Raw genomic sequence first — 27,369 nt, 5'->3', positions numbered from 1 at the left:
TTTGTAGTACGTTATCCAACCCACTGAGTTACATCAGTCTGGGCAGGAAAACAATTTTTTTTGAAGAAAATCAGTGAGAATATTAAAATTTGAGACCCTTAAACACTGATTTAAGACCCCAAACCTGTAACTTGATCAGGTAACAATAACATCAATTCAGAAACATTAAACCTCACCGACCTGAAACAGCCTGGAAAACACATGGAATGTAAACACGGCGCAGGACCCATCGGAGTCAGACAGCATCTGGTTGACGTGGCAGCGCCAGGCTTCCTCCTCGTCGTCACAGGCCACCGGCTGAAAAGCGGCTATTATGGCAGAAAGAAACGGTGACGGTAGAGGGGATGTCTGCACGTCTGGAAAACCATCTGGTTCTTCTTCATCCTGACTGTTAACACAAATACCACAGTAATCGTAACACTATCTCAAAAGAATAGACTCGATTTCTTAAAACAGTTTTAGTTATCCAATACAGATTATTTTTATGAATGCACAACAAACTAAACTTTGTAAGAAAGCAGGAAAAAGCACAAATAAGCAGATTTCCATGTCCTTTCTACTTAGCACCTTTGGAATTAAAGATCTAATTTCATGTGACTACTTGAAAGCAATGCCCGTCCTATGATATGCTAGCACTATCGACTAATTTCAGTAATGGCTATGAATAATTCGGATTAGAATGCTTTCATTTTACATGAACAAACTCACAGACATAGACAATAGAATGGTGGTTACCAGAAAGGAAGGGAGGTGGAGGAGGATGAATTGGGTAAAGAGGTCAAATATATGCTAACAGAAAAAAGTAGACTTTTGGTGGTGAACACACAAGAGTATACAGATAACAAGTTATAACATACACCTGAAATTTATTTAATGTTAACCAATTTGCCTCAATAAATTATTTTTAAAAAAAGACTTTCATTTTAAATGGCCAATTTTGGAGGTCCAAATTATAGTGAAAATATTTAAAAGATTTTGGCCATGTGCTTTTGTGTCAAGGGCTGTGTTAGGTGCTTTCTATGGACTGTTTCATTCAATTTTGACTGCAGCTTTATGAGGGTTGGGTACTGTTATTATCTCGGTTTTCTGAATGAGGAAATAAAAGTGCAGGAAGGTTAAACAGCGTGCTTTGATTATTGGGTAGGAAATGACAGAACCAGAATTTGAACCCAGGACTTCGAGTCCAAACCCAATAAAAGCCCTGACCACACAGCATGAGCTCAGCTATTTCACTGAGCACATACTATGTGCTTAGCAGTGTGTCAATAACAGATTTTACTCAAAAGAAACATAAGACCTAGCCATTTGCTTTAAGAAATTTATAATCCTAACAGCCAGATGATAAAGAAAAATGAAACAATAAAAAAGACAAGGATGTTTCTGGGTTGGACAGTCTACAAAGAAGTGTAGAACGCTGGGTCTTGACGATGAAATGGAGCCTGCATCAGACAGTCCGTGGAGAAATGTGTTACTCAAGGTCTTCCAATGGCCTGCTTCACATTACAAGGCAGCTCTGTAACACTTACATTACAGACATTATGGAGTGGTTCATACAGAAGAGAGGGTTCTGAGTAAAGGTTGCAGGGGGAAGATAAAAATAAAGCAGACACCTGAAGTGAAAAGCAAAGTTATACCTTAAAAAGTTTAATTTCTTGAATGTCACTGCGGTGATTGATTTGAACAAAATGTACCCTTATAAGCCTAATGTCTCTCTATAAACAGTAGAAATGCTCTGTTCTGTTTCAGCTCCAGTACTTGGCCAAAGTCAAGTGTTTGGCTTCAGCCTTTCAGAAAGATAAATAGCTGGATATCTACCTCCACGTCATTTCTGGCAGCCCTGGACTTGCGGAAGATCAGTGAGTGAGGGACTGGATAGGCTACTGTCATGTCCAAGTCAGAGGCGTGAACAGGTGTTGTTACTGAGTGTGCGCTTTCAGACACAGGGAAGCAGTGTAGATATGCTAACAGTGAAAAATTTCCTCACTTGTATGTGTTAAAGCTCTATTATCACTTGAAGTATAACTGAACAATTTTTACCGCACAAGTAAAATCGACATACTTGATTACTAAATATTAATTTTTGTATAACAGTAATTGTCCAGGAGCTTCAAATTATTGACTAGAGAAATGTTTAAAAGGAACAGTCTAGCTCTAACCAGTGTGGTTCAGGTGGTTGGAGCACTGTCCCATTGACCAAAAGGTTGCAGGTTTGATTCCTGGTTAGGGCACATAGCCAGGCTGTGGGTTCAATCACCCTCGGTTGGGGCATGCATGAGAAGGCAATTATTGGATGTTTGTCTCTCATATTGAGGTCTCTCTCTCGCTCTTCCTCCCTCCCCCTCTTTCTCCCTCTTTCTTAGAAATAATGAAAAAATGTCCTCAGGTGAGGATTAAAAAAAGATTAAAAGAACAGTCTAACATTTCACAGTACAAAGAAATCATCACTTCTGCCCATTATATGTCCAACCTGAAAAATCTGACCACCAATAATGAAACCGTAAAATGATTTTTTGATATATTTCTGGTTTATTCTGGTACCACAAAGTTCATTCCATGATTGTGATACTTGGCTCTGGCCATGGCCCAGCACTGACTTTAACATCCGGCCATTGGGCAGTCTGCCAAAATAGGTATCTGCTGTGCCTCTAAAAGCATAATGTCACAGTGCTCTGAGAAATGCCTTTTTATTTTAAGTGAATATTAATAACAGAAAACAAACCCATCACAGCAAGTCATGTTATCTTTAAAAATGAAGACAGTACGATTCTAGACTAAAACATACACAGAAATAAGAGTGAGTAAGCTGGGACAGCAGGTCACACTTGGGAGGGCACGGGACAGAAGGCATCATCTTGTGCAAGTGTTTGTGACACCACCCTCACCTAGACAGTCCAGAAAAATCGGCTTCTTCTTCTTCACACCGTTCATCTAGTTCTTTCAAAGCCAAGGTGACATCTTCTTCGCAGACTGACCCTGGGTAGCTTTCGGGAGCCGGAGGCTCTGGCATGTCCGTTTCCTCTAAATCAGGAATTCCCCGACGGACCAGAGAGCCCTGCTGTTCTGGGATTATATACGACCCTTCACCGTCAAAGGCCGTTACAGCCTGTTCCTCCTTTAATACGGAACTTGTATCCTGTAAAAACAATAATTTTTTATGGGCTTTACTAAAGTTAAAACAAAGATGATTTTATCAACACAGAATAAATGACAATTTCCACCAATATACAACTATTTTATTAAGTTGTCTTCATTTATATAGTTCATTTTGGGGGTCTTTAGACTGATTATATAAAATTTTTAAAAATGGTCCCAGGTTTTAAAATATTTGAAATTAATATGTATCACCTATTGCCATACAGAAACCTAAGGAGTTCTCTTAATAGGATTTAGATGTGCTTAGAAATACTTAGGCAAAATGTCTTCTTTCATACACAGTCTAATTCTATATAAGAGGTTTATATTACTATAAATTCTCTTTCATATGAAATATAATTTCTTTCATTATACCAGAACATTATACTCGATGAATTCTGGATATAAGAGCGAGTCATCGAAAACAGTTAATCCACGGGTCCTGTTGGGCTGCTCTTGGGTCAAGAATAGATTCTGACCAATCAGGAGGATTCCGAACTGAAACAATGACAGTTCACGGTCTTACTGGCATAAGTGAGCTGAACACTTGTGATGTTTAGTTTTCAGTATTAAGACCACAATACCTCATTTCTTCAGTGAGTTACAGTTCAGAAAGCACTGGGAAATTTTACACTTTTATTTTTGAAAATTAAATAAATCACAAACTCAAATTAAAAAATTATTTTTAAAAATCACAAACTCATTTATCAAATAGGATGACTGCATTCTTCCAACCCCAAGTGATAATGAAAGCTTGTATGGATATTCATTTAATCAGTTTGAAAATAAGCACTATTGGTCCCTAACAATTTTAGAAATAAAGATCAGCTTCTTTTAGTACTTAAACCTAAGTTACTCCATAGTCTTACAGTAGTTTCTTATCTTTTTTCTTTCATGGATAAAGATAATATTTTCCTTCCAAAATATTAGAAGTGAAAGTCAGAACCCTTGACTTTTCACCACTAGCTTGGGCCTTCATTTTTTCATCTGTGAAATTCATTTATATAATAAAAAGGATTTTGACCAGATCTGGGTTGGGTGCTCTGAAATAAATGACTAATGACAAAGTTTACAATCTATTAATGGGGTTAAGGCTAATATGCAGATGACAATAATACAGAATGTGGTGAGAGAAAGGTAAATATCGTAAGTGACAGAGAAAACCCTGCTGGTACTCAAAGAGGGGAAAGACCACATCTGGCTGGAGGAAGTGTGATGGGCTGTGGCAAAGATGGCGTGGAGACAGTGCTGTGGAATGAATGTTTCTGTCTTTCCAAAATTCACATCTTGACACCCTAAACCCCCATGAGATGGTATTAGGAGGTGGAACCTTCAGGAGGTGATTAGGTCATGAGAGTGGAGCCCCCATGAATGGGCTCAGTGCCCTCGTAGCCAAAGGCCAGAGAGCTGGTTAGGTCTTTTTCCACCAGAGGACACCGCAAGGAAACAGCCACCTGCTACCAGGAGGAGTGCCCTCACCAGGCCGTTAACTGGCTGGCTGGCACCTTGATCTTGGATTTCTTGCCTCCAGAGCTATGAGAAATAACACATTTCCACTGTTGATAAGCTACCTGGTTTATGGTATTTTGTCATAGCAGCCCAGGCTAAGATCGATAGTATTTCAGGGAAAAGGAATTCAAAGTTGTCAAAGGCACAGAAATATAGCAAGAGAATACAAAGGGGCATGAAGGGACTGTCTTCACAGAATAATACTTTAACTTCTTTTCTAACACACTCAAAGTTTTCCATCTGAAATTTTCCTTTTTAATGACTTCACCACAAAAGGGGTAAGCATCGGTTATTTGGAAAGGTAGGTTATGTGATAGTGCTAGAGACATTTCTATACCTAAAGTTTTTATTCTTAATTTTTCCTTCTACATCAATTGAAACATATCAGGTTAAAATAATCCAACATACTTCTTAGTTTAATGTGCTTATTTTTCGTTAGTCATTTGTTCTTAAATAATAATTTTAAGATTGATGTTTTATCTGTAACTATTACTATAATATATGCTGAATATTTTTTAAAAATAGACAATTTTTAGAGAAGTTTTAGGTTTACAAAAAAATAAAGCAGAAGGTACAGAAATTTCTAGCCATACACATGCCTCAACTTCTGCTTTATCAATATTCCCTACCGGAGAAATATATTTGTTATAATTACATCACTATCACCCAAAGTCTATGGTTTATATTTGAATCACTGTTGGTGTAGTATATTCTACGGGTTTGGACAAATGTATAATGACTTATATACATTGTTATAGTATCATATACATTAGGTTTTGTTGATATAAAAATCCTTTGTGTTATACCCATTTATCATCTCCTTCCAACTCCTGATGATAATTTTGGTCATCTAAGATAATCTAATATTTCTCTTTTTTAAAAGACATTTTATTTATTTATTTTTTTGAGAGAGGGGGAGGGAAGGAGAAAGAGAAAAAGAGAAACAGCGATGTGTGAAACATTGATCCATTGCCTCCTATATGCACCTCAACCAGGGACCAAACCCACAACCCCAGCACGTGCTCTGAGCAGAAATCGAATCAGCAACCTTTCACTTGGTGCCACAGTGCCCAACCAACTGAGCCACACAGGTCAGGGCTGAATTTTTCTTAACACCTAGATTTCATGAACAGAATGCTTTTGGGCTAATGGAATGGATTCCAGGTTTATATTTATAGATTATGAAAATCAAATTTCCTTATTAGACAAATGAACACACACACACACACACACACACAAACATACTTTGTTATGCTAAAAAACTCAATACCTATAAGGAATAATTTCTGTCATCCATGAACTGGCCTCTAAATTATTATAAATACTAGAAGAAATCCTCTGTAAAGGCTTCTCCAACAAACACAAGTTCAGAATGGAATCCCTTCTAGAACCCAGAAGTTTCTGTCACGACATACTGTAGCCTATTGATTTAGCTTTCTGATATTGACATAATTTAAAAGAAAGATTCAACTCTAAGGATGGATTTTTCTTCATAAAATATAGTAAAGTTAGTTATATTTCTCATCTTAAGAAAATGCTTTAAGTAACAGAGTTATGCTTTTACTTCAATACCTTGGTGCTTTCATACTTTTTTTTAAATGGGGGCAATTTTGGGTCATTTGACATTTTTAAGCACAGCAGGGGAAACCAAATCAGGCCACTATACCCAAGATACAAACTTGTTTTCTTGTGGGCAGCATTCTTTCGGGTGATGGTTTTAATGTCCATATAGCTGTTTCTAAATGATATACTATGGTTTAAAAATACCTCCTTCATTCTCATCCACCAGTTCACAAAGTTTATGGTAATAATGAAATCCAGTACTGTGAAAGGAAAAAACCTCGTAAACTGAAGTGTTTATTCTTCAGCAAACAGAAGTAGCCTCGGAACTTCAGGGCACCTTGGGGGCGAGCCCATTAAGAAACGTTAGATGAATGATTGGATGCCCATCCGAAATACCAGTTTCCAACATACTATATGGAAATACATGAGTTTCCAATAAAAATAAAGTATTTCTAGGAGGTGCTTTACTATGATTGTAGCTTTTTAATAACCAAAAAATAAGAGTTCCATATTTGCTCAACAAAATTCAAACACACAACCATTAACCATACCACTTTTCTTTTTTTTTTAATTTTAAAAATATTTTGTTTATTTATTTTTAGAGAGAGGGGAAGGGAAGGAGAAAGAGTGGGAGAGAAATGTCAATGTGCGGTTGCCTCTCATGTGTCCCCTACTGGGGGACCTGGCCTTCAACCCAGGCATGTGCCCTGACTGGGAATCGAACCAGCAACCCTTCGCTTCACAGGCTCGCGCTCAATCCACTGAGCTATACCAGCCAGGGAAGGCTCCATACCACTTTTCTTAAGAATGGATTTCCGGCGCCGGTCTCCTGCTCCACGTTTCTAAGGAGAACGGTAACTAGCAGTTCACGTCCACTTAACAAGCCTCCCCCCAACAGCTGAAAAGCAGTGCAGTCTGTCTACTTAAGGTGCACCTCTACACCGTGTCAGTTTTCTCCTGTAAACATTTCTCACAGTCAAGCACTCAGTCTTAGTTCAGGCTCCCCTTCTATCTTGCTAATATTCTTATCTCCTTATCTCAGCCTCGTCCAATCCAAGATCCCCACCTCCCATGGAGACTTTACTAAAACACAGTGAGACCATAATCTTTCCCTGTAGCAGGTATAAGAACCTACTTTGCTTTCTCCATTAGAAAAGCTGAGATTTAAAAAGATAAACATAATCAGATCACGTGCTTCCACTTACAATCCTCCAGTGGTTGCCTGCTGTGTGGCCTCTAAAAGCGATCACAGGAGCCCACCCTCTGACCCCACCTCCACCTCCCTCCACGCTCCCGTGGGTGTTCACTGTGCCCCACTGGCCAGCCTGCTGTCCTTCAGATACTCCAGGGCCTCCTTCACTGATGCTCCCTGAGCCTGGAACATTCTCTCACTGCATCGCCAAGGACTGGCTCCTTCCTGTCACTTAGGCTTCACCTCAAATGGCACCCTCTCCAACATTCTCCCTCACCAAGTCCACACTGCTGTTAGATGTTGTCAGTATGAATGGTAAGACAATCACTTTCTGATGCAGTATTTACATTTGATTTGTTTGACCATGTACTATGTCTCCCCTACTGGAATAGGCTCCATGAAACCAGGAGCCTTTGTTTCACAGAGTGCTTAGATCAGTGCCAGGAACAGTGCCCAGCATTGTCACAGGCGTATCTTAAAAGAATGAAAATTTATAACTTTCTTTCCTTGTAATATGAAGTCAAAGTCTTTAGTTGGCATACAGGGCCCTTCATACCTTATTAGGCCCTAACTATCTCTCCTATTGCTCCTCCTCTTACATTAATTCTACAAACACTGAACTTCCTGCTGTTCCTGAACCTACCATGTTACTTCACATTGCCACGTCTTTCCACGTGCTGCCCCTCGGCCTGGAATATCCCAATCGCCATGAAGCCTGTCCTTTACCACTGTTATTGTACGCACAGCTGATCAGCCTCTGACTTTCACAAAGCCTTGAATCTGAACATGTCTGTTATTGGGTTTCTCATACTGGAATATAATGCTACTTTTTAACCTTCTCTGTCTCCCTTAATAGATAACGCACCTGGGAGAGCTGGGATCATGCCTTATTTCTCTCTCTAGCACCTAACTGAATGCCCAGCATTTAGTAAAATCTCAATTAATACTTGCTAGATCAAACTGTCTAAACTTCAGCTATACTAGTGTGAGCATTTTTAAAAAGTTGCCAAAATGCCTTCATTTCAAAATATGTCTGCTTACTGTTAAAGATGTAAAAATGCATTATCAGCTTACTAAAAGCGTGAGAATGCAACTTACTAAAATGATGAGATCTAACTACATGAATTTGGTGAACAATGAAAAACGTATAGTATTTTCCTAATGGTCACGAAGGCATAAAAGCACCTATGACAGAGCTACACAATTACAGTTTCAAAAAAAAGTATTTACAATAATCTTAAAAAAAAGAACACCAAGAAAACTAATACTTACTTATTTTTAGTCAGTCATTAGCTCGGAATCTGGCTTACTTCTCACAGGCCTTCCCAAAGAGCACGATACTAGTAGCTCCAAAGTCTTTTTAAAAGATTTCATTTAAACAACTGCTAACACAGCTGGCCTGAGGTTTCCATCCCAATCACAGCACCAATTACATAAACCCAATTACGAAGCAAAAGGGAACGGAAAACCAAAAGCAGTCCTTAGAGAAGACACAGCACCACAGAAGACGCTCCCATGCCCAGAGAAGCGGCTGTACGTGAACCTAATCACATTCTGCAACATGAAATGCTCATTAAAAACGCTCAAGATTATTTTTAACCTGTAGGTCATTTCCTTAATCCATCAGCTGTATTTTATCATCAGAACTGACTTTCATTTAAAAACAACCCACCAGGTTAGAAATACTGGACACAAATCAAATCATCAGCATTATCAGACGAACGCTCTTCGGAAAGAAAAGCAAGGGACGTGACAGAGCGCTAGAAAGAGCCCAGGTTGGCCATGCACCAGCCCCCATTTCTCCCCACCTCAGGCAGCTGGCGGTTAGCATTGTCTAGGGAAGGCTCCAGACTTGGGGTCTCATCTCTGATTTGAAGCACTTCTTCTGTTGAGATGCTGCCGGTGGAGTCTTGAGACTGAAGAAGTAAGTCAGAATGGTCCAGCACGGTTTCATCCACAGCAGAATCGTTGTTTAACTAAAAGGAAAAATAGTAAAATAAGGAATTTATTTACGAGTCAGTGTCAGTCACAAGAGCCACAAGAAACATGTCTTTATCATAAGATAATTGGGGCAGGGGGAGGAGGAGGTGAGTTAGCAAGAGCTTCTTTGACTTCCTGAAATTGCCTTTTACCCCACGTGGTCTATCAGAACTGGTACTCTTAATGCATGCAGCAAATCCATCAGCAGAACTGAAATACCCTTTGTACAGGTTACGTTTGCTAAACAAAGCTATCAAAGGGGAGGAGCTCTATGGAACTATGTTCATCTTGAACTGAAATTCCTATTTTTAGGGTGAGGCTCTGTGTTTTCAGGGGTCTGAGCGTTGGTGAGCCAGGGGCTCCTCCCTGTGGCTTCAGTGCCCAGCACACAATGGCTTCTCAGGAAGTGTGGCTAATTTAATGCTGAACTGGCTGTCCCCTTATGTAGGCTGAAACCATGAAATTTCAGTATTACAAAAAGAATTAGGACAATGAAGTGGTTGTCACGATAGTCTATCATTAGTTGGTTTGTACTCTTTGAAAAGTGGTAGTAATTAGAATAAAGGAAAATATTACGCTTTTTCCTCTTAAGCAGGGTTGTAAATTTTTCATGGTCAATATTTTTTTAAGACCTTATTTATCTTTAGAGGGGAAGGGAAGGAGAGAGGGAGAGAAATATCAATGTATGGTTGCCTCTTGTGCGTCCCCTGCTGGGAACTGACCTGCAACCCAGGCCTGTGCCCTGACTGGGAATTGAATTGCGATCCTCTGGTTTGCAGGCCTGTGCTCAATCCACTGAGCTACACCAGCCAGGGCTCATGGTAAATATTTAACACGAGAAATATTAAGTTAGTGATGCAAAGTAGGTGAAGGCAAAACCTATTTTTTTCCCATGAGGAGGAAGGAACTTTACGTTCTTTTTCCTCTCACTACCGCTGACCGGGGGGTTGGCCTTACAAGGAGGCAGTCGGTCCTGCCCCATGGAGCTCGTGCGGCTAACCTCCAGTGAGTGCTTCCTGCGGGCTGGGTGGCTTTCCTCCTCATGAAGTTCCCATGAGGGGGACACAGTCAGGAGCCCTTTTTCAAGGGGGACACTATGTATCTTGGCCACAGTTACACTGCTGGGCAGTGGCAATGCCACAGCTTCAGAGCCTGCACTCTGACTCCAGCGAGGGCCTGTCATTCACTTGGCCACTGTCACCAGTAACTCAACCACTCTTGTAACTGAAAATAGTCCCATGGAAGGCCATGCATGGGAGGTGTGGGCCTAGAGGCCCTGGTGCACTCCCACCTACTGGCTGTGTGGCCCAGGACAAGCCACTTAACTTGCAGGGCTGCAACAACCATCCTTACCTCTAGTGGTCCAGGAGTTGTAGTGACTAATACATGTAAGTAACCATGAACAGACACTGGCACATCTTAAACACTCAGCGAATCGTAACTATTGTCCTTCTAATGGTTAAATGGCGGGGGGGATTAGTTAGAGACATATTGGGGCAACAATGAGATGCTGAAAAATGAGGTCACAAGAAGCCAATCACAAACTGACAACTTTACATGTGGTCTAAAACCAGCTCAGCCTTCCGTTCGACATCACTGCCAATGCCTTCCCAGCAAACTGGGTGCAGAACTAATGGGTCCCAATTAACGAGAGGCACGGTTTCGTTGAGTGTGGAACAGGCACCTGCAGAACAGCGGCGCAGCTGCGGGCTATGCCCGTCCTGGCCAGCCGATCCCTGATCACCGTGGTAGCTGCTCCTCACACGGCCGCTTCCAGCACCAACCCTGCTCCCACGGCACCTTTGGCCTTCCTCCACTCCCACATTCCCGACAGGACACACTACCCGCAGTCTTCTTTTTCTCATTTTTTTCATTCCTTCTTTAACACTGCCATCTAGCTCTTGTGATACAAGTCAGAACCTCCATCTAACTGACTTGAATGTGAAAAAGACCAGAGTTGTGCTCAATCTTTCCACATTAACTGGGAAAGAAAAAAGGTAGTGAATTTAAGCAGTGTTGGTGTCCACACTGGTACTAAAACCAGGCACCAGTCAAGAGGAGGCCCTCTGAAAGTGCCCAGAACAACTCGCCACTCCTAGGAGAGAGGCAGCATAAGGTGTTTCAGCGAACGGGTGTGCACTATCTACTTCAAGATGTAGTCCTGTCATGGATAATGGAATACTCCATTACTGCTGTGATTCTGTATTTTCATTTCACGTGTGCATGTTACCCAAACTGAAATGAAAAACAGAGTATCAGGAAGCAGCAGTCACTAGGCTGGAAGCTAAGAGCACTAGGAGACCAGCTGTCACTGTGTGAGAAGGTGGCTATGTACCATCTGCGAGCGTGAGAGGATCTGGCTGGCTGTGAGGGCCGCTTCCTCTTCTGAGGACTCGTCCGTGTCCTCCTGGTTTGTCAGGTTCAGGCTGGGGGTGCTGCTGGAACACTGGTACTCCTGGAGGGATGGCGTGTCCCCTTTGTCCATACTGTCCAGCGAGCGCCTGCGGACTCCCCAGTTGAAGTTGTCCATACTTTCTCCCTGGAAAAGCAAGACATGGTTTCTAAGGCCTCAAATACAGCTTACAATGACAGTAAATGTAATATGCCAGGAAAACATATACCGAGATGAAAAGTACTTAATGCACTGTCGTAAGCAGAGTTTCAATCAGCCCTTCAATTTCTTGAAACTTTTAAAATAGCAATAAACATTTATATTTCAAGAGATCAAAATATCTGGTTGATAACCTGTTTTAACTAAATAATTTTCTTTACTTTCTATGTTGTATTACTGGGGACCAACTAAATCTACTTATCTAGGCCATTTCTAGTCTAATACACAAACACAAATGAGGTCACAGAGAAGACAAAAACATCACAGACAACAAATAAACAACCCACAACACCAGGCTGCAACTTACCTGCAGCTCCTGGTTAGCAAAAAGGAAAATACACAGAATTAGAAAGAACGAAGACAAACATTTAAATATACACTGCACTTCTGGGGAAAACTTGTTGTGATTTCTCTAACTCAAAGACTGATTCAAGCTCTGGGTTAAGCTTTGTGCAGGAAGCCAACATGTGATTTAAATTACTTTTTAATGCAAAATATGTGAGCAAGTCAGACAGACACTTAAAACAACATTTCTTCGATACACTTCAGCAACACAAACTTTAAAAAACTCTTCAAAACTTACACAGATTTAATACTTGATACAATGCAAAACTGACTTACAGTAAAATACCGACATGCAGCTGACAACATGCGAGGTCATAATTATTTTAGACTGTAGGACAGTTCTGACTAAATCAAACAATCATTTCTTATTATAAAACAGTTTAAGATGTTACAGTTACCAAAACATTACTTTTGCCAACTTTAAACGGTTAAGAGGAAATATGACAAATTTTATTTCACCCCAGATATACAGAAGTTAAATTTCTGTTATTCTAAGCTGATCCTTCCCCTGTAAGGTTATCATTCTTACAACTCTTAAGCCCTGATATGACAGATTACAGTGAGTCAGCTAGCAAGAATAATCTTTGTTCCTTTACTCAAGGGGGATTGTCCAGAGCAGAGGTTTTCAAATCCTTTTTTTAAAAAGAAAATAAAGCAGAGGAACACTTATTTCAAATGAGAATCAAAATGAAAGTCAACTGCATGAAACTGATGAGTGAAACTGGAGCTGATCTGGCTGAGCCAGGAGCTCCAGCCATCGGCCCTTGGACCTTTCTCTCCTTCTCAGGGTACATCCTAGAAGCCCTTGAGCTCTGCTAGAGTCAGAGCTTGAAAAGCCGCCTTCCCAGAACCTGTGTCACGCACTATTATTTAGCACACACAGCAGCAGCAACGCCCTCAGCACGTAGTTGGTGAAGAACAAATACACATTGTGGGCTTTCAGGATTTCATTAGCAGTTACGTTTGTTTTGCAGCAGAGTCTTTCCTGTTACCATATTTTAAGAAAGACTATACTTAGATTTTAGAAAATCTCTATCATTTGATTTGGCCTATTTATGAGGCAGAATTAGCAGCACTCTCCCTAAAATGCCATCACTTGAGTTAAAGACAGACTTACGATAAACATCTTCAAATTAATTGAAGAAAAGTTGTATTCAAAAGCCATTTTTATTGCCACTGACATTTTGGAGTACTGGGTGAACTTGGAAGCATTTATAGTGTTCTTTATAAAAAAAAAACAAACAATAACTTTATCATTATAAAAATGTCAAGGGCCTACCTTTAACAATTTTAAATTCTGAACTCTAAAGAGCAAGTAACTACAAAAGAATCCAGAAGTCGCCCATGCCCTTGAGACAGGGCAGTAGGCCCCTTTGCCCATCCCACTTTCTTGCCTCATTGTTCATTCAAGTCTGTCCTATTTCCTACAACATGTTTTCCAAGTTGTGGATGTGAAATTCATTTTAGAGGGTGGTGACCTGCCTTTTTGGAAAACAAATATAACACGGAAGGAAGAGAATAGGAACTATCGAGGCACATAAAGCACCGAGGGAGGACACACACTCCTGCAGCTTTTACTTTGCAGGTGTGCAGGTACATGCTTGGATGTGACACAAAATGTACTGGCTATGGCGCACAGTACCAAAAGAGAGTTTAAAAGCTGCTGCCCTACAAGCTGCTGAACCTGTGCAATCGGGTCTTCGGGAAAAGGTAAAATGGTGAACTACTCTACAGAAGCCGGCACAGCTCTCTGGCTAGTGTAAAGGCCGTGTGTCTGACGAGGCACTGTGGTCATAGCCTCCTGTCTGCAGGGGCGGCTGAGCACAGAAGAGGACCTCTCTGATCTGGTTTCTTGTCAACAACTCACGGAGGGACAGGGCACAAAGCCATTACATTTCACTCCTCCACCTCACCGACTGGAGACAAAGGAAATGTCCCATCATGAAAGATGATGAATGCATATGTTGTGTTGTATGGGTGACTTGAATTCTCTGTTGAAAGATATACCAATGACATGGCATAGATACTTAGTAAGGCATTTGGGGAAAAATTCGCAAGGACTAAGGAGTCCTGTGGAGGAAAAGGGATGGTGTAGCCACTCTCTCAAGAGGAGAGCCACTCTCTCAAGAGAACACCTTGACCCTTTCCTTCACAGGCGTTTTTTTTTTACTAGGTTCGTTTGCATAGGAATACAGGGTGTATACATAAAGCTCATCAAATGATTAAACAATAGATAACATTGTTTATTCTGAGTCAGGGTCAGATAGTTAAAGGGCCATAAAACTTTGGAGAACAAACTCACTTCCTGCTTGGACCCTTATCATTTAAATTGAGGGCATTAGCAAGAGTAGGTTTCATTGCATTTTATGCATTCTTTCTTAGACCTGATGCCCTAGGGAACCCACCCTTTGGAGCACAGGGCCCACCCTCCTCCAGCATTGTTTCCGGCTTAAGTCTGGCAGGGGAAGTAAGGCAGCCAAGAAATCAGGAGACTTCTTGCAGACAGAATGAGGACTCAGGCTACATCAAAGCTGAGGGCCAAGGGTCCATCACCCCCTTTTTCTATAGTCCCCCAAGTCCTTCCCTGAGGGCCCCTTTGAGACCATGCCTATCTTAGGTCATCCCTCTTTTGAGGAATCTTGCCTGTCATTGACTAACCAGTCATCTGCCCAGGGCCAAGCAGGGTGAAGAGATAGGGGACAGAGGTGGTGCCTCTACAAGGAAGACGAGCTTTGTCTCCTAAGTGGCTTATGGTCCCAAGGTCCTTTACTCAGCCTTAGCCACAGGGGACTACAGCTTCTGAAACCAGGTAGGGCGGTTCTCAACACTGATTCAGATTTTTATCCTTTTGACCTTACACTGACCTTAATAAGGAAAGAGTCTCTGGTCAAATCTTCAATTTTTACACAGTTACAACTGTTCTATAAATATTACAATAGAAAGCCCAAATGCTTACCTCTGCATCTTCCAGTTCAACATCTAAAAAGTCAAAATCCTTAAAAACTCCAAACTGCTGTTCACTGGTATTATCTTCCACCGCTACCTCTTCCTCTTGAATTACGTCGTCCGTGGCAGAAATGAGGCCCGTCTGTTGGTCGCCAACTTCCAAATCTTCATTAGAAGAAAATACCACCTGACCCCCCCACGAAAAAAGAAAAGCCATCTGTCAGCTTTGTCATTCTTTACACGAGACATCAGTGCCCTAAGAACCACCACAGGCCTCCACTGCCAGTGAATGCAGAGGTGTCATTTGGTCGGCATGTTCAATTAACATCTCACTGGGTGACCACGTGAGAGCACAGCTGCCGAGTGTCAGGGAGACAAGTCATGTTTTTTTCATGCTCAGTCAATACCATAAGCCAGGGTAAGTTAAAAAAGCCAAGAAGAAGACAGAATAACTTCCCTTTCCTCATGGAGTAACACAATTTTTAAAGCCTACACATGCTTTCATGGTTACTCACTGATGGATTCTTCGGAAGGCCAGATTCTGGACCACAGAGAGAAAGCACATTCATTAACTTTTCCCTTGTTCTTCGCTAAGGGGAAAAAATTCAAATGCTGGGATTACTATTAAAATAAGACAATTTCTCAAGTTTTCATACATACAATACATAAAGTTGATTCTTATAGTCCACGAAACTTCAGTTTTAAAGTACCTGTGATAACTGTGGCCTTTTCCAGCTAACAGGAACCAAGGCAGTAGAATTAGAACCAGAGGATGTGGAAGAAGTACTTCTAGTAACAGCAATCACTTTTGGTTTCCCATTTCTTCCAGCCGCAGTGTGCTGATCACCATATTTGTTCCCAATAATTGGTGTCTACACACAAACAAAATGCCAGTGTTTAACTCAAATATTTCAACATAAAGGGGTTGACAGTACAGCTGTGGCATTTTGAAAAAACAACCAACCAAAATATAGCATAAAGAGAAAAGTTACTTAGCATGTGGTGGATGTTACAAAAATCAAAGCAAGATGTCTTTTTTTAAATCAAGAGATTTCATTTTACTGGAAATGAGTTTCTGAGACTATCAGAGAACTTATTCCTATCTTCAATACATACAGATAGGTTCGCTTTTCTTAGAGACAACCACCTCCCACCTTTCCCCACACAATTATAAAATACATCTTTGAAAGCTCAGAAAATATAAAAATAATATTTTTATAAATTTTAGCATAAATACTTGTAAATTTCATACTAAATTTTTAAATAATACTTTAAAAAATTTTACCATTCAGATTTAGTGTCTCTTAACATTCTGATGTTTTTTCAATGCATATTGTTCAGTGTGCTTCAATAATGTGCTTTTGCAAAGACTCCATTCACACACATGCTGCCTTTTCTTAGATTTTATTTTTTTTAATATAATTTTTATTTAATTCTTGTTCAAGTACAGGTTTCTGTCTTATATTCCCAACCCTGCCCGCCCCCCCCCCTTTCTTAGATTTAATCTCCTTGTCCCAAGCTTCCATATACACATGCCTGCCTGGTGTTACTTACATTTCAACACTTGGCTAAGATCTGGTTAGATGTATATGTATTCCTAGAGTACTTTTACTTTCAGCCAAGCACTGACCACAATTTTTATTTGCCCGTGTCCCCAGGGGAACCAGAGGCCTTCTCCCCATGCCCTCTCCCTCTCACAGCCCCTGTCACAGCATCTGCGTGTGAGCTCAGTTGGTGTGCATTAATGAACAAATGAAAATTTGTATGAGAGCATCTGTATCAATTCCTGAGCATCTTACCTCAGATATATCAAAGTGAAAATCTAAGGTCTTCCCAGGCAACTCCTTCGAGACATTGTTAAAAATCTTAGTGAAGGATATTTCGGGAGAACCTGTGTCTCCTCCATAGGTCTTGGGGCTATCGTTGGGCACAACGAGACTTGCCGAGCGAGATACCACCAGTTTCAGTATGTTAAGGGCTTCCTTCCAATAAGGACTCTGAGTTAAAAATGTAACAGACATGTAAGAGTTACAAATACATATTTAACTAAGAACAAAAATTTAGCTATACTGCAAACAATGAAAATACTGTTTCTACAAAAACTCCCATGAATTATTCATTTTTACTTAGAAGTCCTAAACGGATCTGAGTTAAAAAAGGAAGAAAACGAGTTATTATTCGTACTGATAGTTTTATAAGATACCATATACTGAAAAAAACAAACAAACCATATACTTAATAATGCTTCCAAATCAGAGTATCTTGCATTCCTCCCAATAAGTGCTTTATAAATTCTAATAATGGGAAACAAAGGAGTTACATGTATGTGCAGGTTTTTGAAGAATGAAGTTTATAGTTTTATGGCTCTAAATATTTTAAGTTTGGGAGATTAAACATTTTTTAAAAATATTTATTTATTTTTAGAGAGAGGGGAAGGGAGGGAGAAAGAGAGGGAGAGAAATATCAATGTGTGGTTGCCTCTCACATGCCCCCACCAGGGACCTGGCCCAAAACCGAGGCATATGCCCTGACTGAGACTTGAACCAGTGACCCTTTGATTCGCAGGCCAGCGCTCAGTCCACTGAGCCACACCACCCAGGGCTGGAGATTAAACATTTTTAATCATACTTTTTTAGGCACAATAGCAAAATACTAAGAAGAATTTAGATTTTTGTGTAAGCACAGGGCTGAAGTGCAGCTCTCAGGGGTTACACTGAGCTGTGGGGGGTGCTCTTCTCCCTGCCTGCAGCGTGGCTATGTGTTTCTGATCGTTTTTCCACTTTTCTTAGTTTTGTGTTTTTTTACTGAAATAATTTAGGAATAATTGATATGATAAATTTATATGTGTAGAAGAATCAATGTCAAATGAAGAATGTGCATTATTTTCCCTATCTACTGAAAAGAATACATACAAAAACTACTTTTTTCTTACTTCTACCAATACCAGCCTTCTGTTACACATACTGTTCACAGTGGTAATATTGTATCTCACCCTTCGATTATACATATTATTTCACAGTTGAAATTCCTGGGGTGGGACACCATTAAAACAATAAAAGGAAATGAAAACTTTTTTGCAGAACTGAGTTACCTGATTTAGTTAATAACATCTTGCTATAAAAATACCTAGGGCACAAAATATTCAATAATAAAAATGCCCACATAATATTGTGACATTTTAAGCACACCATTGTAAAAAGCAGTTTATGTTTACCCAAGTAGAAGTTGTTTTTGTCTGACAAAACAATTAGAGATTCTGGGCATTATAAAATACAAAAACTTCTTTAAGAATTTCCATGAATTACATGGGCCACTGTGTTCTAAATATAAAAGATTATCAGGAGGTCAATTATTTGACTAAAGTAGAAATCACTAACTGTGATGATGACCCACCAGCTATATATGTATGACCTTGACTCACACAACACTTGAAAATACTTTTGAAAAAAATAATTGAGCCAGCACTTTGAAGTTAGGAGATTTAAGAGGAAACCCCTGGCTTCTGGCTCTTGTTTAAAAAAAAAAGGAAACCAGAAGCTGTGGACACACTGGACCTGGACGCCTACATGGCAGCCGAGGGGGGTGGGGGCAAAGTCGTGCTGTTCCGGGTGTGCACGTGGTTGGCTCAGATACAAGTCTACGCCCTCTTACAGCTACTTGTTGGCCCAGGGGGCATGTAGGCCTGTGGTTCTGAACAAAAGAAATGTATGTTTCCTAAATTAGTAATTCAATGTGGCATGTGTTTCTATGGGAGACCCAGCTAAATGTTTGATGAGTAAAAGTCTTTATGCTTTAAGAAGAGAAAGGTACTTAAGGAAAAAAAACAGAACTGTTACTTGGCGAAGCTTTACTCATTCAGAGCTGAGACAGAGGAGATGCTTTTGGCCTATTTGCAATCAGTAATTTTTAACGGAATCTAAAACATATCTCAGATTACCTAATGGAATGGAAAATATTTTTATACAGTTTTGGTACTCAGATATGGACTAAGACACAAACTCATTGCTAGCTGAATACTTCCATTTGTACATTTTGTTTTGGAGAATGCAAACATTGCTGGCACAGAAACAAAATGTTAATCTCTTAAGGCCCTTAAAGAGTTTGCTCTGTAATGTAAGTTGCGCCCACACGGACCAGCTCAGTGAGGCCCTTCCTAACAGATGGTTTGAAGGTGAAGTTCAGTACAGACCAGCCTGACTTGTTGTCACTTACATTAAACCATGTCTGATTATTCTATCTTTCTAAGTATCTGCTGCTTTTTAAGAAGGTTAGATACCATTCAGATTCTGCTTTTTGTCACTTACATTGAGAACACAGTCCCATGTCATCAATATTCCTGACTCATCACTTTTTTACTCTTGGATACTTATGGTGCTTCTGGTTTTTTATGGCTCTAAGTCATTTTGAGATGGACATTTCCACACCTAAGTTTCGAGGTCACTCACTTGCACGTATTTGCCGATAATCTTGATGATCTCCAGATTGAACTGCTTCACTGGGGCCGCGGAGAGGTCGATGTGGCTCAGGAGACTGTAGATGATCTGCAGCAGCGACTGCTGCATACTGGACAGTCCTTTCTCCAACAGCTAAAAGAAGTATTAACAGGCTTACTTGAATCAAGTGGGAGAAAATCCAATATTGATATTTACAATGTTGAAAAATACCGTATGATAGATGCAAACCACCAGTTAACGGTTAGATGATTAGAAATCCAGAGACCAGTAAAAGGTAATGTCCATTATTGTTATTTGTCTTTGGTTCAGAAAAAAGAATTAGATATTTTTCATCTTGGTGTCTTCTTTTACTTCCTTAACTAGTTTAATTGAACACCATTTATTTTAGGTAAAGAGAAAAATCACTATATACCATCATTTTATGATGGTATACCATCATTTATACCATTATTTTATATACCAAAAAATAATTACCTCCCAAGCTATTCACACCAGCTACTTATCAGCTACGTGATCTTAGACCTATTTTTTAACTTCTGAGCCCCTTGCTTTTTAAAAATAAAATAGCAATACTACCTACCTCTTAGTCTTTGCAGGATAATTAAATAAATAGTTTAAATGCAAGTAACTTGCTTTAGTACCACTGTTCATAATACTTCACGCATTATTAAAAATAACGCAGTGAGGGTAATTTACACTGGAGGGAGCAACGTTTGAGGCAAAGCCCACTCCCTGCAGAGAGTGGACGAGTGTCCCCACACGTGCTGCACCACGGCCTGCATTATGCCAGGTCCAGACACCTCAGATCCCACAAGGGGAGCACCAGGGAGAACTGGTGCAACTTTAGTGGGGAGCTTTATGGGGGCACAAAGAGAAGCTGGTCTAAGGCACTTAAACTCAAAGCCCATTCAGGTGGTCAGGGCTGGTTTTACATTGGCTCTTGTCCTAAAGGCCTAAGTATCAGATAAACTGAGAGCCTTGCATTCATTCAGGGGAGGATGCTTTCACGAAGACAGCTCACACTCTCGGCTCCTTTAAATACAAAGCTTATGGGGTAAACCTATCAAAACTGATACTCTAAAACTTCACACCAGTCCTGAAGTTTTTATGATAGTCAACATCACTGATGTAGCTAAGTTAAAGTGTTATGAACAACGTTTACAATGTCTGAGTTATAAATAATGTCTTTCAAGTTTATATAGCATTTTAGCTTAATTTCTAGAGGTCAACTTTTCTTTAAAAAGGAAGGTATTAGTTTCTTATAAGCTGATAAACTTTAAAAAATACTTATTTATTTCTAGAGAGAGGGGAAGGGAAGGAGAGGGAGAGAAACCTTGATGTGTGGTTTCCCCTCACCCCCTACTCGGGGGCCCTACTTGGCTTGCAATCCGGGCAAGTTCCCTGAGTGGGAATTGAACCAGTGACCCTTTGGTTTAGAGGCTAGTGCTCAATCCACTGAGCTACATCAGCCAGGGCTAGTAAACTTTTTTAGTGACTAGGAAGTTCTTCCTTTCAAAGTTTTCTTTGTGGTTATCTACTCAGGATTTTATTAGGTATGAAGTTACATCCCAAACAAAAAATACTAACTTTCTATACTGTTCTAGGGCTAGTTTTTTTAAAAAATAACTCCATGCTTAGCCACCAACATAATATTTTAGATTGAGAAGTGAAAGTAGCATTAAAAAAAAAACCAAAAACTTCCGAGCAGAAGTTTTACACGCTGTATTATTCAAGAAGGGATTTTACAGCAGAGAACTAATTTTGTAGAAACAAATATTATAACCATTCTCTAGGGTCAAGACCTCTAAAAACACATTTTCTGTTTTAAATAAAGTTGAGGTTTACATTATTTTGAGTTTATATCACTTAGGGACAGGGAATAAATAAATATTGAAAATGGAAAAAGAACTTTATGAAAACTTCCTTTTTACTTGTAAGGAATGATATATTTTTCTTTAAAAAGAGATGTATCTATATTCACTCTCAAAGATAATTTAAAGATTAGTATTAGTGCTGCTTTCTGAAATAAGCCTACGCAAAAGCTTTGTCACAGAGCAGTTACCCCCCCCACCCCCCTTTTTGGGAAACTCACTTCCGCGAGGTAAGTCACAAGCCCGAGTGTGGCGTCTGAGAAGGAGTCATGCAGGTACCTACACACCACGTTGATCCAGTTCGAACAGTCCCTGGAGTACGTGTGCGTGCTGTACAGGCTCATCATGTGAGCCAGGTTGACAAGGGGGGGGCATTTCTCCTCTGCACACACCTGGAGAAAAATAAAATCATTTCATCTGCCAAAAATAAAGATTTAAGTTCAAATTTGAATTCATGCTAAATGTATTCAATAAAATAATTTAAATGTGTATGTTAAAGCTTCAATGGATTTTACTTTAGTGCAGTAGAAAAGTTAAACTGAAGAGGAAAAAAGCCCAAGACATTAAGAGAACAACAGACAATATGGAAAGACGACATGTCAAGCACCTCAGGGGGTGTTTAGTATGGCTTTTACCAGCCTAATGCTCCTGCAAAACTCTTCAGTAAAAACTCTGCACATGACTTTGTAAACCCTAGATACCATTTTATAACTGTTTTGTAAAAACAGTTCTGTTTTCTAAAATCTATACAAAACAGGCTCAGACTGGGAATTCTCCGGGAGGCCCACAGCTGCTGTGCCAAAGAACTGCTTTTGTCTGGAGCCCTCAGGGCCTCAGCAGAGCAGTCAACCGCGGAAAAACACTTGTGAGACATTCAAAGGACCCCACTGGACTCCCTGCAGGGGGGACCTCAAACTGCTCTTCAGGTAGAGCAGTTCTTCACCTAAAGCTCTTAAGGTTCTTGGCCCATGGTTTACAGGCCACTTCAAAATATACTGACTTGCTGGAGTTTGTTTGGGATCCTACTATGGAATCTGAATGTTTGGGGACCTTTCTGACCAAATGTACCTGCTCAGTCTGTTCCCTGCGTTACAGGTGAGAATGTGCCTTTATCCTTCTGGGGCGGGGGAATGCCCAAACAGTGCAGAACTGAAGGAGGGCCACACCCATATCTCTATCATAAAAGGGCAGCTTCAGTGAAAATTATTTTAGTTTTCTTTCTTCCATTTTCCTCACTTATTCTTCCATCTTATTGATGTTTTGTATGTATTACACAAACTGCCTGGAGCACTGAATAACGATAGTGGAGTACGACCTCTTAAACTGTGTATACTATAATGTCCACTTTCAGATGACCTGACTTCTACTTTGACCCATCATGTGGGTATTATCACAGGAAGGTATGCAAGACTATGCAGACTCACACAGTACCTTAGAAGCTATTTTATAAAATCATTAAAAGCAGCGCATTTTATGTGTAAGTCTTTTACCCATAAAACAAACACCAGAAAAAATTTTGGTTGATATTTCTTATTTGTATTTCAGAATATAAGAAATTATCATACTATTTTAAAAAATCACAATTTTATAATTTTATAATTGGTTAGTCTTCAGGAAAATTTTTTATAGCTTAAAGAATATTTCCCAAAGAATAAGACATTCTTATAGAATTCTTATATTTTTAAAGATTTCTTCCCCTAAAGAATGATTTTTTAAAAAAGAGAAAAAAAGATCTTTGGAATATATTCTGTGTAATTTCATAATAAACTGAGTGCCTTAGATTTATTTTGAAATTTTTGAATTACCAGGTTAAAATCTGATCCAAAGAGTGTGTTATAACAAATATTTTTAGCATACTATTTCTGCCAGAATGAACAGCTAAAAAGGACAATATTTGCCCTAAGTGGCTGCCTCACTTTGAAATTCTATGCTCTCCAAAGGCATACACAGTAAACCAGAGATATTTGCATAATGAGGAAGCACATAATGGCAGAAAATTACTCTCAACAGTTTAAATGAGAGAATAATTAAGAAATCAATTTAATTCATATCCTGCAGGCTGCTAAAAGCATACAGATGGAACTTCTGAGTGTTTGTCAAAAGGAAGAAAACAGACTTATAAAACAATTTATGACTCAAGGAAAGCCATATATTTTATTTCTTAAAAAAAAAAAAAAAGATATTTGGAATTTCCTGTTCTCCACCTAATTGTGACGGAAGAGGCTTGACACTCAAGCAGCTCCCGCGCCTTCAGGGAGGCCCCGCCGCTGCACCCCACAGGCAGCAGGGACTTAGTCGCTCACTGCGCTTCAGCTAAGGCTTTCCAATGCTTCCAAGGCCCTTATTAGGGAACTTATGTGTTTTATTTCTTGAAATCCCAAAGTAAGCCAATATATTTCTCCCCTAATATTTTCTTTCTTATCCCTCATTAAAAAAGGAAACTCGTTTATGTTTTGTGATATGTTATTAGAATAGTAAAATGAAAATTATTTTAATAAATTATCTCACATCACTTTTAGACTTCATTAATGCAAACATCTTTTGTTGGGTTTTCTTAGGGCAAACAATCATTTTCAAAACTGAGATATGTTTCCATTAACTATAATAATGGCTCTCTCCTTTTTGAATACATGCTTTCAAAAGAATTATGTTAAGGATCTCTCCTTATCTAATTTATTTAGAAATATAATTAAAAATGGAAGGAACAGGAAAAAATGAAATCAACAGCAATATTTTATTAAATATTTTTATATATCAGTTATATTCTCTTAAAATTAAGATCAAGAGCTGTAACACTTTTAAACAAATGTTAGCAGATGATTTAAAAATAGCTACACTTCTATTTTAGAACTGTCCAATGGGAGGGGAGAAGCAAGTAAGCAAGAAAAGAATTGAAGGGAACAAAGAGAAAAGACGAAGAGAGTATCAAAAGGAAAAAGGCAAAACACAAACAGAGGATTTTCAGAACCCCAATATATAATCTATCTCCTTCCTCAGGGCCTTTGCACATGCCATTTCTTCCGCTTAGAAAACTTCTACTCTCACCCAGGCTCCTTGTTTCCTACCCAGGCATCTTACTTTGGTTATTCTGATTCAGCCTTCAATGTCAGCTCAGAAATGATTTCCTAGGGGAAAATTTTGCTTTATGTGCCACTAGCGAACTCTGCCCTCTCACCGTACTTACCAGGCTCTGTGGCGATTGAAGCCTTCCTCGATTTCACCCTAACCCTGAGGCCCACGAGGGTAAGTATTCCTGCTATTTGATCTTTGTATTTCCAGCGCCTAACTCAGTGCTCAGCAAATATTTGCCAGTGAATAAATGAATGAATGAGAGAGGATACTGCCAGAGACGCAGAGAGGGTAAAGCAGGGAAACAAAGCAGAAAAACACTCAGCCTCAAAGGAGTATTACTCTAACAAAATAATTCTGTTCACTGTCCTCTGAGCGGCTATAATTTAACTTCGTTATATGCATAAAAAGAACAAAAGTGTAGCTGTGAAGTTCACAAAGTAAGTGACAGTACGAAAGATCCCCACCCCCAAGATAAACTCGAGCAAAACCCTCCCCAGTGCCATCTTTCAGCATAACATTTGCTTACCTTTGCTATCCGGCTAGCTGTTTCTTTGCAGAACTGAGTTGGGCTGTCAAAATGCTGAATTAAGTGAGGCAATAAGCAAAGGATGTTAAGAGGAAAGCCTATCGAAAAAAAAAAAGAAAAGAAAAGAAAAAGAAAGCAAACAATAACCAATTTAATTGTACATCATTTTAAAAGTTAAAGATTTTTTTTAATGGTTCACAGAATCCAATTCCTTTTTATTTCCTGGGGCACTTGGTCTTCTAAATTCTTTTTGTTTTTTGCTTCTACACAAGAACTTCAGCTCTCTCACATATTTAAAAAACGGAAACTGTAGAAAAGCTGACATCAGTAGATTTCCAAACAAACGACAGCTTGCACTTCACTACACTACAAAGCACAGAGCAGGAGCGATTCCGCCCCCATTACCTGACAGCCGGGCAGGGTCGACCAGGGAGTGCTTGGAGACGGCGATGAGCTTGCTGAGGAGGTGCACGGTCATTTCCTGTGTGGACACTGAGGTAAAACCCTTAAGGAAGAGCTGTTGAAGGCCTGGAAAATTGTTCCATTTCAATTTGTTCTGTACATTTTCAATCTTCTCTCGACTCTCTGATTTATCCAGAGGCAAATGGATAAGCAGTTTGTTCAGAAGTCTGAGAGCCAGGAGGTATTCGTATTCATAATCCGATTCTAATAAAGACGCTGCTATCCAAAAAATGGTGGCCATCAGGCTGGCAGGCTCAGTAGTGGACTGCACATCATACAACCCCTTCTCTCTGAGAGAGGAAAGGCTTCTAGTCCTCGCTAAACTGTTGCTATGGTTTATCCGTCCGTCCATTATATCCAGTGTGTTACTCCGCCGCCGGTCACCTCTGCGGTCACCAATTAAACTTAACCTTAAAGAGTTACTTCTTGCATTACTGTTGTATCCCATATAACTGCTGCTGTTAATGGGACTTGTGCTTAGATTGAGTTGTCCAGTGCTTTTCCTGTTAGCTGCATACTTGTTTCCCATGACGGGATCATGATATGAGGTTCTTCAAAAAAGAAAAGAAAGACGAATGCACGCACAATCATTTCTTTGGCTACATTAATCTTACTGTTGGAAACACTGAAAAGTCATTAACTGCTACCAGGGAAAGTCATTTTTAAGTGCATCTGACTTTGCTTAATCAAATTTGAGTTCTCCCCTCCAGATTAAAACAAAATGTACAATAGTATCATTTCTACCATGGCCAACTGTTTCCACTGAGTTGGATAAGCTATGACAGGAAGTGAAAATTCTTCTGTAGTAATCATGGATAACTCCACTCTGGGCTTTAGCAAACAGTATGTCTAATGCACTCTTTCCAACAGAATCAAGCTCAAAAGTTAATTTTTTTATTTCTCCTCTCTCATGTTCAACTATCATTGACTGAAAAATAACCACAGAATGCTTTCTACAATACATGTGCCACCAGTATGCAAAATGTGAGGTATATTTGATAAAAATCTATTGGGGGAGAGTGATATATACACGGATCCATTTACAGCCCGTTAATTGCTGTTATTAAAATGTAAGGAAAATACTGCAAGAACCCAAAGGATGGAATGAGTAGTCCTTCCCTGGGGCAGTTAGAAAAGTTTAGCCTTGAGGTGATACTTGAGATGGGACATGAAGCGTATGTCAAATCAGTCAATTCAGGGTTTGCAACAGAGAGAAAGAGGGAGGGAGGCAGCTCTAGGGAGAAGGAACACTTGTAAAAGGTGAGTCCCAAGGGGCCTGGCCTGCTGCGGGGACAGTGGGATGCTGAATGTGGCCAGAATGGAGCTTGTCAATGAGGCACATCTCAGACCAGGACATGCGGGGCACAGCACTGCCACTTAGTAGCTCTGTGACTTTCACACGTCCCGTCTGAGGCTCATTTTCCCTCTGGTAATCCATCTGAACTCTTTGGTATCATTCTCACTACCAGTATTAGAATAATACAGTGTCACAGTCATACATGTTAGCCACTGAAGTTCTATATTCAAATCTACAGGTTGCCTGGTTTAAATTCTTACTGAGAAAGGGCAGAAAGAAGGTCATAATGCTTCATGCTTTCAGCCAAAGTATCAATTGCAGATTCCAACGTGAGAAGAAGCTCAATCACAAATCCCTAGAAAAAAGGGCAGACTTAAATTAATTATGCTCTGGAAAAAAGAAACTGCAA

General features: G+C 39.8%; 1 protein-coding gene across 6 annotated transcripts in view; it reads right to left on the bottom strand.

Annotated features, from left to right (window-relative positions):
* The window catches only part of FRYL (FRY like transcription coactivator), a 248,106-nt gene that overhangs the window by 15,821 nt on the left and 204,916 nt on the right, over positions 1–27,369 (bottom strand). For 5 of the 6 annotated variants that reach the window (XM_037034140.1, XM_037034141.1, XM_037034142.1 and 2 more), the window contains 13 exons: positions 27,221–27,315; positions 25,607–26,214; positions 25,202–25,299; positions 21,825–21,995; positions 19,724–19,864; positions 17,078–17,275; positions 15,989–16,150; positions 15,794–15,868; positions 15,289–15,465; positions 11,712–11,915; positions 9,205–9,372; positions 2,883–3,133; positions 181–388 (listed from right to left, as the gene is read on the bottom strand). In XM_037034140.1, the coding sequence (XP_036890035.1) occupies positions 181–388; positions 2,883–3,133; positions 9,205–9,372; positions 11,712–11,915; positions 15,289–15,465; positions 15,794–15,868; positions 15,989–16,150; positions 17,078–17,275; positions 19,724–19,864; positions 21,825–21,995; positions 25,202–25,299; positions 25,607–26,214; positions 27,221–27,315 (2,556 nt within the window). Of the gene's footprint in view, positions 1–180; positions 389–2,882; positions 3,134–9,204; positions 9,373–11,711; positions 11,916–12,294; positions 12,304–15,288; positions 15,466–15,793; positions 15,869–15,988; positions 16,151–17,077; positions 17,276–19,723; positions 19,865–21,824; positions 21,996–25,201; positions 25,300–25,606; positions 26,215–27,220; positions 27,316–27,369 lie in introns of all 6 variants that reach the window. The other variant, XM_037034139.1, reaches the window with a different exon arrangement.

The sequence above is a fragment of the Sturnira hondurensis genome, unplaced genomic scaffold (genome assembly GCF_014824575.4).
Source record: "Sturnira hondurensis isolate 20B ecotype Veracruz unplaced genomic scaffold, ASM1482457v3 Scaffold0022017, whole genome shotgun sequence".
Lineage (NCBI taxonomy): Eukaryota > Metazoa > Chordata > Mammalia > Chiroptera > Phyllostomidae > Sturnira > Sturnira hondurensis.
Note: the sequence above shows the minus strand (reverse complement) of the source record. Positions and strands in the feature narration are given on the sequence as shown.